General features: G+C 44.7%; 1 protein-coding gene across 1 annotated transcript in view; it reads right to left on the minus strand.

The window, feature by feature from the left end:
- The window catches only part of EMILIN2 (elastin microfibril interfacer 2), a 55,136-nt gene that overhangs the window by 19,526 nt on the left and 20,059 nt on the right, over positions 1 to 15,551 (minus strand). The window contains exons 3-4 of the mRNA XM_060613373.3: positions 8,268 to 8,443; positions 1,802 to 3,730 (exon numbers count right to left, since the gene is read on the minus strand). Of these exons, the coding sequence (XP_060469356.1) occupies positions 1,802 to 3,730; positions 8,268 to 8,443 (2,105 nt within the window). The remainder of the gene's footprint in view (positions 1 to 1,801; positions 3,731 to 8,267; positions 8,444 to 15,551) is intronic.

The following is a 15,551-nucleotide window of genomic DNA, read 5'->3' on the forward strand; positions in this document are numbered from 1 at the left end:
CATTCACCTCCAACTCCTACTTCAGCAGACAAAGTGTGAAAGAGTTAACACAGCTTCCCATACTGCCTGGGAGTTGCAAATCAACTGGAAATATCTGATTCAATCTGTTATTATAAAACACAGTCCAGACAGCACTGTCACCACAAGGGACAATCATTCTATGAACACACACAGTGTTGTGACCTTTACTCAACATTCCAGAGATACAGGAGCTGTGTGGGCCTGGGAGGAGGGGAGGCTTATAAACAGTGTGGTGTAGTGGGCCCAGCACTGGGGTGGAGGCCAGCTTCCTGGTCCTGGCTGGCCTGGGTACCTCCTTATCTACAAACTCCTTTTCTCTGAGAACACCCAAAGCATTTTCCCACCTGACTACTTCAGATCCTCCAGCTTCCCGGGGACCTGACCATGACTCTCCCCAGCCAGGCCCGTGCTCATCTGCCCCTCATGTTTCAGCCCTCCGCTCCTTGGGTTTTATGACTCAGCTTGGACATAAAACCCTATAGGCTCACTCCAGGCCATGACATCTCAGCTCAGTGTTGGGGGTCTTTGTCACCTGGAGCTGAGCAAGGTGGAAAAGGTGGTAAAAGCCCAAAGGGGAAGAGAGGAGAAAGCAGGGAGAGGGCAGGTCAGGAAGTAGGGTCCTTCTGGGCATACAGCTGGCCCTCAACAAGTCCTTTTGGAACCAGTAAGTCTGCATTCAACTCTCCGACACACGAAGGAGATGTGTGCTGGACTGGAAAACAATTCTTGGATGCAGCCCACCCAGGGTTCTCGTTCTGGCCCTGCCACTCCCTAGATGTGTGCCCCTGGGTACACTTCCCCTTGGGAAAGCAGAGGTTGTTGTGGGGCTCTGTGACATGGCCTGAGGGAACTAGCCCAGTGCTGGTCCCCAGAAAGTGCTCAATAAGTGTGAACTCACACTTTCCCTCCCTGCTTCCAATTAGAAAAGGCTGTCTCATTATTGAGGCCACCTACATGAAAGAATCCAGGTATAAGAGAAGCTATGTCCTTCATGGATGATGTGCTAAACGCTCAAGGAACAAAGAAATTAACTTTGTTGAATATATTGTTTCATGTTATTAAGGAACCACTCATTCATTCATTCAACAATCATTTGCTCCGTGTCTAGTGTGCAGCAAGCATTGCCTAAACACAACTGATATGCTTCCTTGTTGTAAGCACTATACGGCTTTAAACAGTTACTGCCCCTAAAATGCTTTTTGTCCATGGTCTTTGGAAAGGAATATGACCGTATTCTATCTGCCATCATCTAGACCTCGGATTTCAGGAGACAGGAGGTGGCCCAAAGATAATGATGACAAAGATTATAATGACACCAGCAAACAAAAAGCACTGCTTATAGAGAAGTGAACAGATAAGCAAATGGGAGTCTCCCTAAGTAGCCAGTGCTCCAAGTTGTTAGGCCAAAAATCTGACCCCAACTCTAAGCTCCCCAACATGACAGTATATATAGATCCACATCTTGCCCTCTTCCTCTGTGGCAAAGGAGCAGTTTCATCTTCAATTTGTTGTGGACTGATAACTTTTGTAAAATGCACAGATGGTGTGCCTGAATCCTGCAGTGATGTTAAATTGTTTTAAATAAAAGTTTCTAAATACTAACTCTCGATGTTGGTTTTTATCTCGCTGCCACTCAGCACCAGTGATTCACAAACTGGCACCAATCTACGAACCACACTTTGGGTAGCACTGATGTAGTGAACTCCACAGACCATCCAAAATCTAGCATAATGCAGGCTGTGAACAAATACAAGAAATGGGATAGTAACGGGCAACTTACTTGCTGATGGCTGAAATTTGATCAGGTCTTGCAAGTCAGTAGAAATCTGGAAAACATGGCTATAGAACTGCTGGACTGAATTCTTCAGGCCAGATATGTCTCTGGAATGTGACCGGAGTGTCCCATTCATCTGCCTGACACAACTCCAGAGGCTGTTGACATGCTTGTTGAGCCCCTCCTTGATCCTCTGAAGACTTCCGGAGATGGAGTCCAGCTTGCTGCAGGCTTTCTCCATATGAGACACCCTGCTCTCAACCACAGACATGTCCCTCTGGACCCCATGTGTGTTCTCCTTACAAGTGTCCAGTTCAGAGAGGACCTGGCTCTGCAGCCGCTGCCACCTCTCCTCCAGGTGGCTGCAGCAATGAGCCATGGGGTCCTGGGGAGACAGGAGGGGCTCCACCGTCCTTTCCTTCTCACCCCCCTTAGAGAACCCCCGCACTGCAGCATTTTTACCTTCTCTACAACCGCTTAACTCCTTCTGGAGATGATTCACATCGTCTTCTGTGTGGTTTAGTTGAGAATAAAGAAAACTAAAATCCTGTTGAAGTTTCTGGATGCTACGTTCGGTTTCTTGAAACTTCCTATGCATTGTGTCATTCAGAGATTTCAAAAGGTTCAAACTATCACCCGCTATGTGGTCTTCTCCGTTTGGCAAAGTATCTTCTATCCCATGAGGCTCTCCCTGAAAGTTCTGCAGGCAAATATCCTCAACAACTTGAACTTTGCTCTTCAGGTGGTTTAACTCTATCATGACCTGTTTGCTCCCAGCCCCTGACACACCTGGCAGGGCTGAGGCTGGGGGAATGAGTTCTGCATCAGTGCTATTGGCCACCTCCAGGAGAACACTCCCCAGGCGCTCTTCCAGAGACTGGATTTTCTGATCAAGAAGTTGCTTCAAGTCATCTACCTCACCATTAATGGTCCCCCGAAGGGTTTCTTCAATGTAGAAGCAATGTTCTTCCGCATTCCTTTCTGTCACATTGATCCTCGCATCTAGTTCATTCCATCGTGCATCAAAGTCCACATCTGGCTCTGGAACTACAAGGCGGTCAAATTCATTGTCCAGGCGTGCATTCAGCACTCTGGTGGCTTCAGCAACCCTTTCGATTTTCTGGTCTAACATCTTGATCTGTGGCCCAAAGTCACCATTCTTTTCACTATTACAGCAGTTGGACCGAGCTGAAGGATCTTGTACCCGGTCTCGAAGATCGTTTATTTCTTTTCTCAGGTTTGTTTCCTTCTCTCCTATTAGCTCAATCACTCCCAGGTAGCTGCTCCCATAATCATCACACTGCTGCTGGAGACCAATCAGCTTGTACTCGCATGAGTTCTTCAGGTCGGCCAGCTTTCTGTCCATTCCTTCCATGAGCTCCTCTCTCAGGGCATCAATCTTACTATCAACATAGGCTTGGTAGAGTTCATTGGTCGTCATGGTCACCGTAGGGCCCTGGGCAGCCTCCTGGAGCTGTCTGAGCTGTCCTTCATACCCCTTCACTTTCCCATCCAGCTCTTCCAGCTTGTCACTCTTGGTCTTCAGAGCATCCTTGACCTCGGCCAATTCGGATTTGATGTCCTTCATGCCAGATTCCTTATTGTTGAGGACATCAGGAAGCTGGACAGTTTCTGTGTCTCCACCAATGGCACTGTCAGGCACTGGCTGGGGATGCAGATTACTGAGCCATGATGCCAGCATTTTGCTGGCATCATCCTGAACGGCATGTTTGAGGTTTTCGTTCACTCCAGCAATGGAAGACTGGAGATCAAGAACTGTTCTTGTGAGTCGGAGAACCTTCTCCTCAAGCACCTGGATTTTTTTTTCCTGAAGTTCTTGCGCCCCCCCTTTCGGATCTATGACTTGACTTGGTTCTGTGGCACGAGTTGGTGGCAAAATCTTCTTGGGCTCTGAGACTTGGCTTGGTTCATTATCTGTTACAAAGAAAGAGTTGGACATGACTTAACAAGTTCTACCTTTTCCCATTTTCTGCAAAGACAATAAACAGGGTACTTAAGGAATGCACTTAAACCTTCACTTATAGATCCCCTCTCACCATAGGCAATTATTGTGGTAGAGAGAAAAAGACCATGGCCTTTGAGTCAAATAGGCCTCCCTTTGCATTCTGGCTCTGTTGTTTACTGTCTGCCCTGGAGCAAGTTAATTAACTTCTGTGAACAATAATCCCCTCATCCATGAAGCAGAGGTACTATCTTCCCTTTTAGGGTTGTTGGGAGAATATGTAGTACATGGTACATAGTAGGTAGTCCATGGTCTCTTTCACTCTAAAGGGAAATTTTTTTTAAGTTTATTTATTTTTGAGAGAGAGAGAGACAGACAGACAGACAGACAGACAAAGAATCCCAAGCAGGTCCCAAACTACCAGTGCAGACCCCAACACGGGACTTGATCTCACAAACTGTGAGATCATTACCTGAGTCCAAATCAGGGTGTTCAACCAACTGAGTACCCACATGCCCCTAAAGGGAAATATTCTTAATCTACTTTGTCATATGAACACATCATTCTCACATTAGTGAGCTGCAGCCACACCCCAATGGTTGACTACATACTGTAAAACCACAAGAAGCCACTTTAGTGATATCCACCCATTAGCTGTTGGGTGATATGATATCATATTAAGCAGTCAATTATCCTCCAAGCAACTCCTAAATGTTATTTTACTTTTGTTAGCATCGCTATGCTAACAAAGTCTCATAGACATTGTTTAGCACTGTTATGCAGTTGGGGAAACTAAAAGCTAAAGAGGGATAAAGCAGTGACTCTACTGTCACCTCCTAACAATAAAGCCATGTGGTCACATATACTAAGATTCACTAAACCAAAGAATATAAACATTGACTTTTTGATAATCCTACTCTGAGAAATATACGTCCAAGGAAATAGTCCAAAAGAAATAAAAAAAGTTAATAAGGATGACTGTGATGAGTCCTAAAATGAAAATAAAGTGATAGATACAGAGATAGATGAACTAACCAAAAACAAAATTATTGAAACGTGAGGCAGTAGGAACCTGGAAGCAAACCACACCCCTGAACTCACAGTAGGATGCAAGGAATACTAGAAAGGGGCTAACATCGACAAGCCTGGAGATGATACAGAGACTATCATAAAGGATGGAAAAAAATCAAACATAACATAGAGACTGCAATGAAATAAAATGCATTAAGGTACACTGAACAAGCGCTAGAAGTAAATGTAGAATGTTGTAGATATTTGACTTTAACGTTGTTTTTTCCTCCCCTAAACTTTTGCACACAACCATAACAACAGCTATTATTCATGAAAATCAGCTTTGTGGTCAAATCAAGACTGGAAGTCAGATGGCCAAACTCTCAAGCAGAGAACTATAAAGAACACCTTATTTTCCACACTGAAAAATGTATTCTACCTCAAGACACCAGGAGGAAAAAACAAGTTGTTGAATCACTTACAAATGAAATGCCTTTCTGAGCAAAGGAAATAAAAGCAAAGGGCAGGAGAAGAGGGAAGATCAGCACGTGAGGAAATACTTCTTCTACATATTCCTGGTGACTGTGGAAATTGCTACAACTTTATGGAAGGATAACTTGGCAGTAAGTATCAAAATCTCAGAATCCCTTTGCCCCAACAATTACACTTCTAGAAGTTTATTCAAGTAAATAATCAGAGATGAATCCAAAATAGTAACAGGAAAAAAATGTTTATTCAAATACTATCTATAAAAAACTACCAACAACCTAAGCGACCAACAGTAGGGGACTGTGTTCAAATAATCACACTCTCAAAGCCATTAAATGATATTGTAAACTATTTAATGAATTGTTGTTCATTATAGATTAAGTGTAAAAATTAGTTCTAGAAGTGTATGTTCTTTACAATGATAGTGGATTAAGGGTAAGCATTTCCTTTCATTGCCTTCTGAAATCCCACTAAAATGGCAAAACAAAACAAAAACCAGAATCATGTCACATATAAAAATTAGGAATCAGAATGGTTTTGGGCATTTTAACAGCTGCATTGGAAGCTAGAAGAAAAGGGAGTGATGCTTTCAAAATTCTAAAGGAAAATTATTTGCAATCTAGAACTCTAAAGTAGAATAAAAATATTTTCAGACTATAAAATATTAGAAAGTGTACATCCCATACAATCTTCTCATAAAACTACTGGAGAATGTGCTCTACCAAAACAAGGGAGTACATTGAGAACAATCAAGGAGTATAGGAAATAGGGAATCGGTGGGAGGGAAACAAGTAAGATCACAGGCTGGCAGCTGTGAACAAGGAAAAGAGGATGACCAGTCCTGGTGGGGATTGCTCCAGGAAGGTGAAACTGATATGTCTGAACATAATGAGAGGACATCTAAATAATCACCCTGAGGACAGTTTGGGTTAAAATAAGGACAAAGACATAAAAAAAAAAAAAAAACAAGCAAAGGGAAATATAAAACAATCACTAACTCTAAAGAAACCAAAAAGCTATATAGGAAAGCCAACAGATTCATAGCATACTACATAGCTCAGCTGTACATATTATCTACCTAGTTACCACAATGTAAATAATAAGTATTAAATAAATTAAAAATCTGGTATAAACGGTATGGAAAGGATGAGGGTATAGGAGCCATGTGCTGGAAAGCAGATGAAAAGGAGTCATAATTTCACCTTCCATAATGAGAAGTCAATAGATATGGAGGTTGGGGAGCCTGGATGGCTCAGTAGGTTAAACATCTGACTCTTGATTTTGGCTGAGGTCATGATCTCATAGTTCATGAGTTCAAGCCCTGCTGCAGGCTCTGCTTGGGATTTTCTCCCCCTCTCTGCCCCTCCCCCACTCATACACACATGGTACGCACGCACACGCGCTCTCTCTCAAGATAAAATAAAATAAATAAACTTGAAAAATAGATATGGAGGTAAATTCCAAAAGACCATCTAAAGAGTTTAAAGTAATTACCCCTGGGAAGGGAAAGTGGGGGAGAAAGGGAGGTCACTGCTTTCCTAATAGTCCTTTTAAAGCTATTCAACTCTTATGGGTTTAAACTTGTATAAAATAAAAATAAAACAAAAGTAACCTATTATGATCCAACAGATCCCCTTCATGTGAGCCCATCATAGTACCTATCAGGACATATTGCAATTACATGTCCGATGTTTGCCTTTCATGAGTTCAGGGACTGTCTGCCTTGTTTTTCACTTTTCCCAAGTGTCTAGTATAGAGCCTGCCAGATAAAGAAGCTCAATAAACATGTGTGGGATGAATAAGTGAATTTTCCTTAACGACATGTACAAGCGGATATAGGAAGGAGAGTAATGTGTGATAACAAAATGTTAGCAGTGAGATTATGTGTAACTAGATATTCCCCTAGACTTTATAAAGATTCTATAATTGATATATATTACTTGTGTCATAGAAATTATTTTAAAATCTATTTTACAAACAATATGGGGAAACACTACAAGTTTCAAAATTGACATTACTTCATGGGAAAACATAATCATTTCAAGACAACTTAAACATCGAATTGGTAAGAAAATCTAGGTTACATTTATTCTCACTCAACTTAAAAAAGAGGAAAGATAAAGTGACATAGAATAAAAGGACAGAAAATTTTTAGCCATAAAAGTCATTCTCTTGATGTTATAATTAAAAGCAAAGGTGAAAATTATCATTGCTTTCTTAGTTATTCACTGAATTTGTGCTACTCCAAAAAAATTCACAAACAAATTTAAGAACAACTTCACTGGATACATCGAACTTGGGGCTTACCTTTGCAAATCTCTCACCCCAAACAGAATGAGGATGATTCTGATACACCTATTTTTTTTTTAATGTTTATTTTTGAGAGAGAGACAGAGACAGAGACAGAGACAGAGACAGAATGTGAGCACGGGAGGGGCAGAGAGAGAGGGAGACACAGAATCTGAAGCAGGCTCCAGACTCTATGCTGTCAGCACAGAGCCAGACGCAGGGCTCGAACCCATGAACCACAGGATCATGACCTGAGCTGAAGTTGACACTCAACCGACTGAACCACCCAAGCGCCCCTGATTCACCTATTTTTAAAACAACAATTAGTTTCTTCAAATTCAGATCTATGGGAGCTTGTAGACAAAAAGTAAAAACAAAGCATCGCTACATATGAATCTCTTCGCATCTGTGCCCACACTACCCCAGTCTGAAACCATCAGCCTCCCCTACGCTGATTGCCAAATCCTTTGCTTTCACAAACCAGCCCTAACAAAGCAATTTACTTGCCACACAAAACAAAACAAACCAAAACAAAACTGTATTCTGATTGCTACTGCTTCTGCAAATAAATTTGTATGCCACATGTGTCTACTGTAGGCATACATGCGTGTTACTGGAAGACCCTGGAGAGCTCCGCATTCTAAATCATAAATCCTACGGTCTGCAGAAGCACTGGAAAGATCAGCGGTGGCCATGCACAGGGAAGCACAAAGAAGTTACCTGTGGCTTTCTTCACGCTGTTTCGAGGCCGAGCGGGCGTGGGGCGGGGAGTCTTCACAGGGTCCCTGGGACCTTCCTGGCAGTCTCCCCCTCTAAAGCCAGGGCAGCACCTCCATTCCAACTGAGTCACCGTCTTGTACTTGGTGACATATCTGGGTCTGAAGTTCACACGATACCTGCCGAAGAAAAGGGTGGCATCTCTCTTTACTGGCTATTGCCAGCGCCCTGGGCCCCCCTGACTTGTACCTGAATGAAGAGGATCCAGGTCACTCAGGGCTCTGCCTGCCCTCTCCACATTGACCCAGAAGGGCCCACTGGTCTTTTCAGTCCAGCCCTGATGCCTGGGGCTCAGCCAAAATCGGACTGGCCTCCTTCATCCATCTTCAACCCACCTGCACTCAGCTGCCCTCCCACTAAAGGCCAGAAAGACAGACAACCTAGAAAAGCCTGGCCCCGCAATTCCTAAAACTGAGCTTTTGTTTCACACACAAATTTTTGTTCCACAATTCACTGCTTTGTGGAGATTTTTTTTCTGGGTAACTCAGGGTCGTTTGTTTTGTACTTTATTTATTTTTAAATGTTTGTTTATTTTTAAAAGAAAGAGAAGCACGAGTTGAGGAGCAGAGAGAGAGGGAGACACAGAATCCGAAGCAGGCTCCAGGTTCCAAGCTGTCAGCACAGAGCCTGACGCGGGGCTCGAACCCACATACCGTGAGATCATGACCTGAGCCGAATTCGGACGCTCAACCGACTGAGCCACCCAGGCACCCTTTTTTTTTTTTTTTTTTGTATTTTAAAGAAACCTCCCTGACACCTTCGTCTCCATAGCATTTGTGCTTTCATCTTGGCACCTTCCTTCGTGCAAAGGCAGCAGGCCATGAGCCTTCAGAGAGGGCACCTCATGCTAGCTGTGTCCAGACCTTTTTAAAAAGATGCCCTGGGGGCACCTGGGTGGCTCAGTTGGTTAAGCATCCGACTTCAGCTCAGGTCACGATCTCACCATTGGTGAGTTCGAGCCCCACATTGGGCTCTGTGCTGTTAGGGCAGAGCCCGCTTCAGATCCTCTGTCTCCCTCTTCCTCGGCCCCTCACTTGCTTGCACTGTCTCTCTCTCTCAAAAATAAAATGAACATTTAAAAAATGATTATAAAAATAAATACATATATAAAAATAAAAAATAAAGATTCCCTGATTTGTAGAGCTAATGGTAGAAATAAGGATCCCTTTTTTTTTTTTTTTAATTTTTTTAACGTTTATTTATTTTTGAGACAGAGAGAGACAGAGCATGAACGGGGGAGGGGCAGAGAGAGAGGGAGACACAGAATCTGAAACAGGCTCCAGGCTCTGAGCTGTCAGCACAGAGCCCAACGCGGGGCTCTAACTCACGGACCGTGAGATCATGACCTGAGCCGAAGTCGGACGCTCAACCGACTGAGCCACCCAGGTGCCCCAAGGATCCCTTTTTAAGTGCACGTTCCCCCATGCACGTGCATCTCACACCGAGATTCTTGTGATAGCTGTAAAGTCCTCCAGACCCAGCGCTGGGCCTGGGCCAGAGAGTGGCAACCCAGCAGCCCCCCCCCGTACACTCAGAGGATGGATGCAGGGGTCTAACACCCCCAGGCGCCCCTGCTCACAGCACAGATGCGGGCCACTCCTTAGCTTATCCCAGCTTCTTCTTCCAGCTTGGAAGCATGGCTCTCTAGAACGTCCTCACTGTCTCTTCACTGTGAACACCAGCACTAGCAGCTGCCCTCCTCCTTGGGGGCCAATTCCCTGAAAGGAATCAGCTCTCTGTCACTTCCCTAGGACTGTGTGCTAGTCAGAGGGGCGTTGGGGGGCCCAGGGGGACTGGTGCCGGCCAGGTGACTCCACCTCAGCACCAGCCTTGCTGAGGGTGTAGTTCAAAGTCACACTCCCAAGAAAATTGCAAATTAGTAAATGTAATGGGCTTTTGGCATCCTTCCTGAGGGTCAAAACCATGACAACCAAAACTTTAGGTGTAAGGAACTCCCCCATCGCCAGGACGCAAGGTGATCCTCTGGAATTCCCAGAAGGCCCTGGGGACAGCACTGACCCAAATGTTAGTGTCCCAACACCCGTCTCTGTCCCTGGTTCACCGGCCCTTCTAGGGCAGTGGTTCGAAACCTTAGCTGAGTGTCAGAATCACTAGGGAAGAGTGAAAAACTGCAGATGCCTGGCTCTCACCCTCAGAGATTCTATTTACTTGGCTTGCAGTGGGGCCTGGGGACACAAGTTTTGAGAAGCCCCAGAGGGAGACTTTTTCAAAACAGAAGACAAAGCCGAATGAATGAAACAGAAAAGGGGGGGGGGGCGTGGGGCAAGACCTCGCTTCTAGGCTCTTTATTCCCTCTTATTGCCACCACACACCCCATTAAGGCCTAACTATTTATAGAGTTTCCCCTTTTCACAAATGGGAAAACAGAGGCTCACAGAGGTTAAGTGACCTGTCCAAGTTCCAACCGTCAGGAAGGGCCAGGGCTGGGATTTAAACCCAAGTGTTTGCCCCTGTACCCCAGACGGTCCTCCCAGCACACAGAAGCAGAGACTCGGGTGGAGAGAACTCCACCCACCCAGAGATGTTCCAGAAGGCCATGTAAGCAGGGTCAAAGGACAGCTGCCATCCCCATTCAGCAAACACTTGTCTGAACATCTGACACGGTCCACATTAGCCCCCAGACCCCTAGCACCCAATCTACCAAAAGAAGTCCCTGTGTGGTCCTAAAAACTATTAAAAAAAAAATCAAGAGTGCTTGCCTCAGCAGCACATATACTAAAAAAAAAGAAGAAGAAGAAAGAAAGAAAAAATTCCACTTCATTGTTTTGCATGTTCAAGTATAGCATAATGCTGCAAAAATGTGTAATCTCAGAAAAACTTGGTTCCTCTGAGCATTTAAGACTGAATGTGAAAATGTGTTTGCTCTCGGGTTTTGTACACGTGCCAGCAGATGACAGCCCATAGCAAACCCTTTTGGATGCGGCTGCGAGGGACCAGGAGAGCAAACCCTGAGCCTGCGACCCGCACCCCCCACCCAGAGGCCTCAGTCCCAACCACAGAGCTGAGTATAAGAAAGTGCTTGCCTTTCCAACACACCTCATTATTTTCTTTAAAGGCAGTTATTATTTTGGAGCCAGCTCATAACTTAGGAAAGTTCCCTGGAGTTCCTGCCTTCCTCTCCAGCCCCACGCACATTCCCCGCTCCCACCCTCTGCCTAATCGGCTTGCTGTAGGGTTTCCGGTTTGCGGCAATGGAGTTCAGGTTGACAGCATTTCTAACAGAGTTTTAAGTCCAGCGTGTGGAAGAGGCCTTCCTGGCTAGTGGTGACAGCTGGAAGTGATCAGACGGCCACCTCCAGCCGTGGGAAAGCTCACGTTCCGACTGCTCCGTGCACGGGGACATAGATCCCAGAGGTGGCCATGGGTCCTCAATCTGGGGGATGTGAGGGAAAGAGGTAGGGTTGTGCAACCCCACAGCCCCACTGGGATTTTCCCTGCAGAAACGGGTTCCTGCCTCCATCAGAGCCAGCCAGTAGGTCCTCCAGAGGATGGGAGGAACACAGCATGATGCCCAGATCCTCCTTCTGTCCCTCAGTGCTCTGCAGGACAATATCCCCGACAGGGAGCTTTAAAAAAAAAAAGCCCACGTCTTTACACTCAAAATTCTAATTTAACTGGCCTGGGGGCAGGGGTGTCCAGGCATGCGTACCTTTCAAAAACTCCCCAAGTAACTGTCAAGTTGAGAAGTGCAGCCCATAAGTCAGGGCACCCATAGGCCCTCCCTCCTCACGGGATTTTGGAGCCTCTGAGGCAACCAGGCAGGGGAAGTGAATCGACCGAAAGCAGCCCAAGTGTTAACTCCAAGGGCCCATGGGCTATAAGCACACAGAAGGTGCCCCAGGGACACTTAGTGAATCAGCTGACTGCACCCAGCTGAGGGACTGATAGCCAAAGGGACAGAGTCAAGGCGGTGCTGGGCTAAAGCTGGAAGGCTGACTCAGGCTACAGCCTTGGCCCCCATCCCAGTCTTGGGCAGGGACTGTAACAAAATCCTGTCCCCCAGGGGAGCCCTGGCCACAGCTGCCTCAGGTGCTCTTGGGGGCTCCCGGTGGGGAGGGGGATTGGCAGCCCGAGCCTGCCCCCACGCTAGCCAGCACTCCGCATCTCAGCCTCTCCTCAACTCTCCTCCCCCACCATCTCCCTCTGAAACCCTTTTGGGGTGGGGGTGGGGAACAAGGGTTCACCATTTTTATGAGTTCATCCACTGTGTCTAATGTGTAATATTAGATCAACCCAGAAGATTCTCCTGAGAAGGAAGGTGGCAAGAAAAGGACTGGAAAAGTTGAATCAGGGTTCAGGGACCATATGACTGGAACGTACACATTAAAACAAAATATGACAAAATGACTGTGCCTCCATTGGACATCTATCACCCCCCAATAAAGACTCCTTCCTGCTGACAGATAACGTATTCTTTCATAATATGCTTTGGTTCACACTTGTTCAGTGTTTGTCTTTTCAGAGACCACAAGTCCTATGAGGGCAAGAATTCCTGTTGGTTTTGTTCTCTACAACATCTCCATTTTTAAAGACAGCAATCTGTCCTATTGTAGGTGCTCAATAAAGAATGAAGTATTAATCATTAATCAAACAATAATGAATGATACTAAGTCTACTTTTGACATGGTTTTGGGGAATCCAATGTCCATATTAAAAGCCCCAGAGTTGTCCTCAGGTCTAACCCCAACCGATGTGAATTCCTAAGTCTTCCCAGAACGAAATCAAGCTCCAGAGTCCTCGGGTCATAATGAGTTAGGCAAGAATCACACACCAGAAGGTGACCTTCAGTGGTGTTGTCCAGTTATATAGCCATTAATCAGGTGTGGCTATTTTAATCTAAAGTGATTAAAAGTAAACAAAATTGAACATTCATTTCCTCGGTCACGTTGGCCACATTTGAGGTGCTCAGTAGCCACATGCAGTATTAGCATGAACATCTCAATCATTACAGGGAGGTCTCCGGGACAGAGCTGGCCTATACCTTCATGAGACTATCAAGGGAATGGCAATGGGCACACATCTGTTCATCTCTTCATTCCTATCTCACACCCACCCATCTTCTCTCTCCTCCCACATTCCTTCCGGGTTGCCAGTAGAAGGCTTTTCAGAAATAGCCACACATCACTGGCAGAGGATCATGTAGACAGCTGTTCTACAAGGTAAGGCTCACTTCCCTGCATTTAGTATTCGTCTATAACTTCTTATTTGATTCATGCCACTAACAGTGCACAAATCTAAAGCCCAGTGCCCCAGACTGGGATTCCTCCCAAGAACAGACTTTCTAGTAAATTCCTCTCTTTCTTCCAGGCACTGGCTTGTCCCCAAAGCCCCGGAGCCAACTCTTCTTGCTTCATCCCACGAGTGGTCCTGTACAGTATTGACTGGAATGGACTCTCAGGATGGAGAAGGAAGCTAGAAAGAAGAGGTGCCTCCTTCTCTTTTGTAGGGAGCATCCTAGGCCTGAAGGGATAACCACTGATCTGGGACAAAGTCAGCATGTACATACAAGCAAGAAGTCATTTCATGGAGTTTTCAGGATGTACATCCAAGGCAGACTCGGTTATCTGGCATTCAGGTACTACACCAAGTTTTCCACATCCAGACATGGTAACTGACTTTTTGTTTTTAACTGTGGTAAATATGTATAACATGTGAGTAAAATACCCATAACATAAAATAAACAAGTGGGACTACATTGAACTGAAAAGCTTCTGCACAGCAAAGGAAACCATCATAATAAACACGCAACCTATTGAATGGGAGAAAATATTTGCAAATCCTGTATCTGATAAGGGGCTAATATCCAAATACATAAAGAACTCATACAACTGGGGCGCCTGGGTGGCTCAGTCGGTTAAGCGTCCGACTTCAGCTCAGGTCACGATCTCGCGGTCCGTGAGTTCGAGCCCCGCATCAGGCTCTGGGCTGATGGCTCAGAGCCTGCAGCCTGCTTCTGATTCTGTGTCTCCCTCTCTCTCTGTCCCTCCCCCATTCATGCTTTGTCTCTCTCTGTCTCAAAAATAAATAAACGTTAAAAAAAAAATTAAAAAAAAAAAAGAACTCATATAACTTAAAGCAAAATGTGTGTGTGTGAGTGTATGTGTGTATATATATATATATGTATATATATGTATATGTATATATATGCATATATATGTGCTTAAAAAGTAGGCACATAAGTAGGCATAAAAAGTAGGCATAAAAAGTAGTATATATGTGGGTGTGTGTATATATATATATATATATATATATATACATATATATATATATATATATGTTTAAAAAGTAGGCAGAGGATCTGAGTAGACATTTTTCCAAAGAAGACATCCAGATGGCCAACAGGTTCATGAAAAGGTGCTCAACATCACTACTCATCGGGGAAATGCACATCAAAACCATAATGAGATATCACCTCATGCCTGTCAGTGTGGCTGGTGTCAAGAAAGACAAGAAGTAGTAAGTGTTGGTGAGGATGTGGAGAAAAGGGAACCCTGGTGCACTGTTGGTGGCAATGTAAACAGGAGCAGCCACTATGGAAAACAGTATGGAGATTCCTCAAAAAATTAAAAACAAAACCACCATATGATCCAGCAACCTTACTTCTGGACACTGATCTGAAGAAACACTAACTTGAAAAGACAACTGCACCCCCATGTGCACTGCAGCATTACTCACAATAGCCAAGATTAGGATGCAACTTACATATCCATGGATAGACACTTGAATGAATGGATGGATGGATGGATGGATGAATAAAGATGTGGTACACACACACACAGACATATACACACACAGGAATATTACTTAGCCATAAAAAAGAATGAAATCCAGCCACCTGTGACAACATAGATAGAACCTGAGGGTGTTATGCTACATGAATTAAGTCAGTGGCACCTGGGTGGCTCAGTTGGTTAAGTGCCCGACTCGGTTTAGGCTCAGGTCATGATGTCAGCGTTCTAGGAGTCCAAACCCCGCATCAGGCTCTGTGTTGGCAGTGCAGAGCCTACTTGGGATTCTCTCTCCTTCTCTCTCTGCCCCTCCCCCACTCACACTGTATCTGTCTCTCTCAAGATAAATAAACTTAAAAAGAAATTTATTTTTTTTTTTTTTTTTTTTTTTTTTTTTTTTTTAAATTTTTTTTTTCAGCGTTTTTTATTTATTTTTTTGGGACAGAGAGAGACAGAGCATGAACGGGGGAGGGGCAGA

Source organism: Panthera onca, chromosome D3, assembly GCF_046562875.1.
Source record: "Panthera onca isolate mPanOnc1 chromosome D3, mPanOnc1 haplotype 2, whole genome shotgun sequence".
Lineage (NCBI taxonomy): Eukaryota > Metazoa > Chordata > Mammalia > Carnivora > Felidae > Panthera > Panthera onca.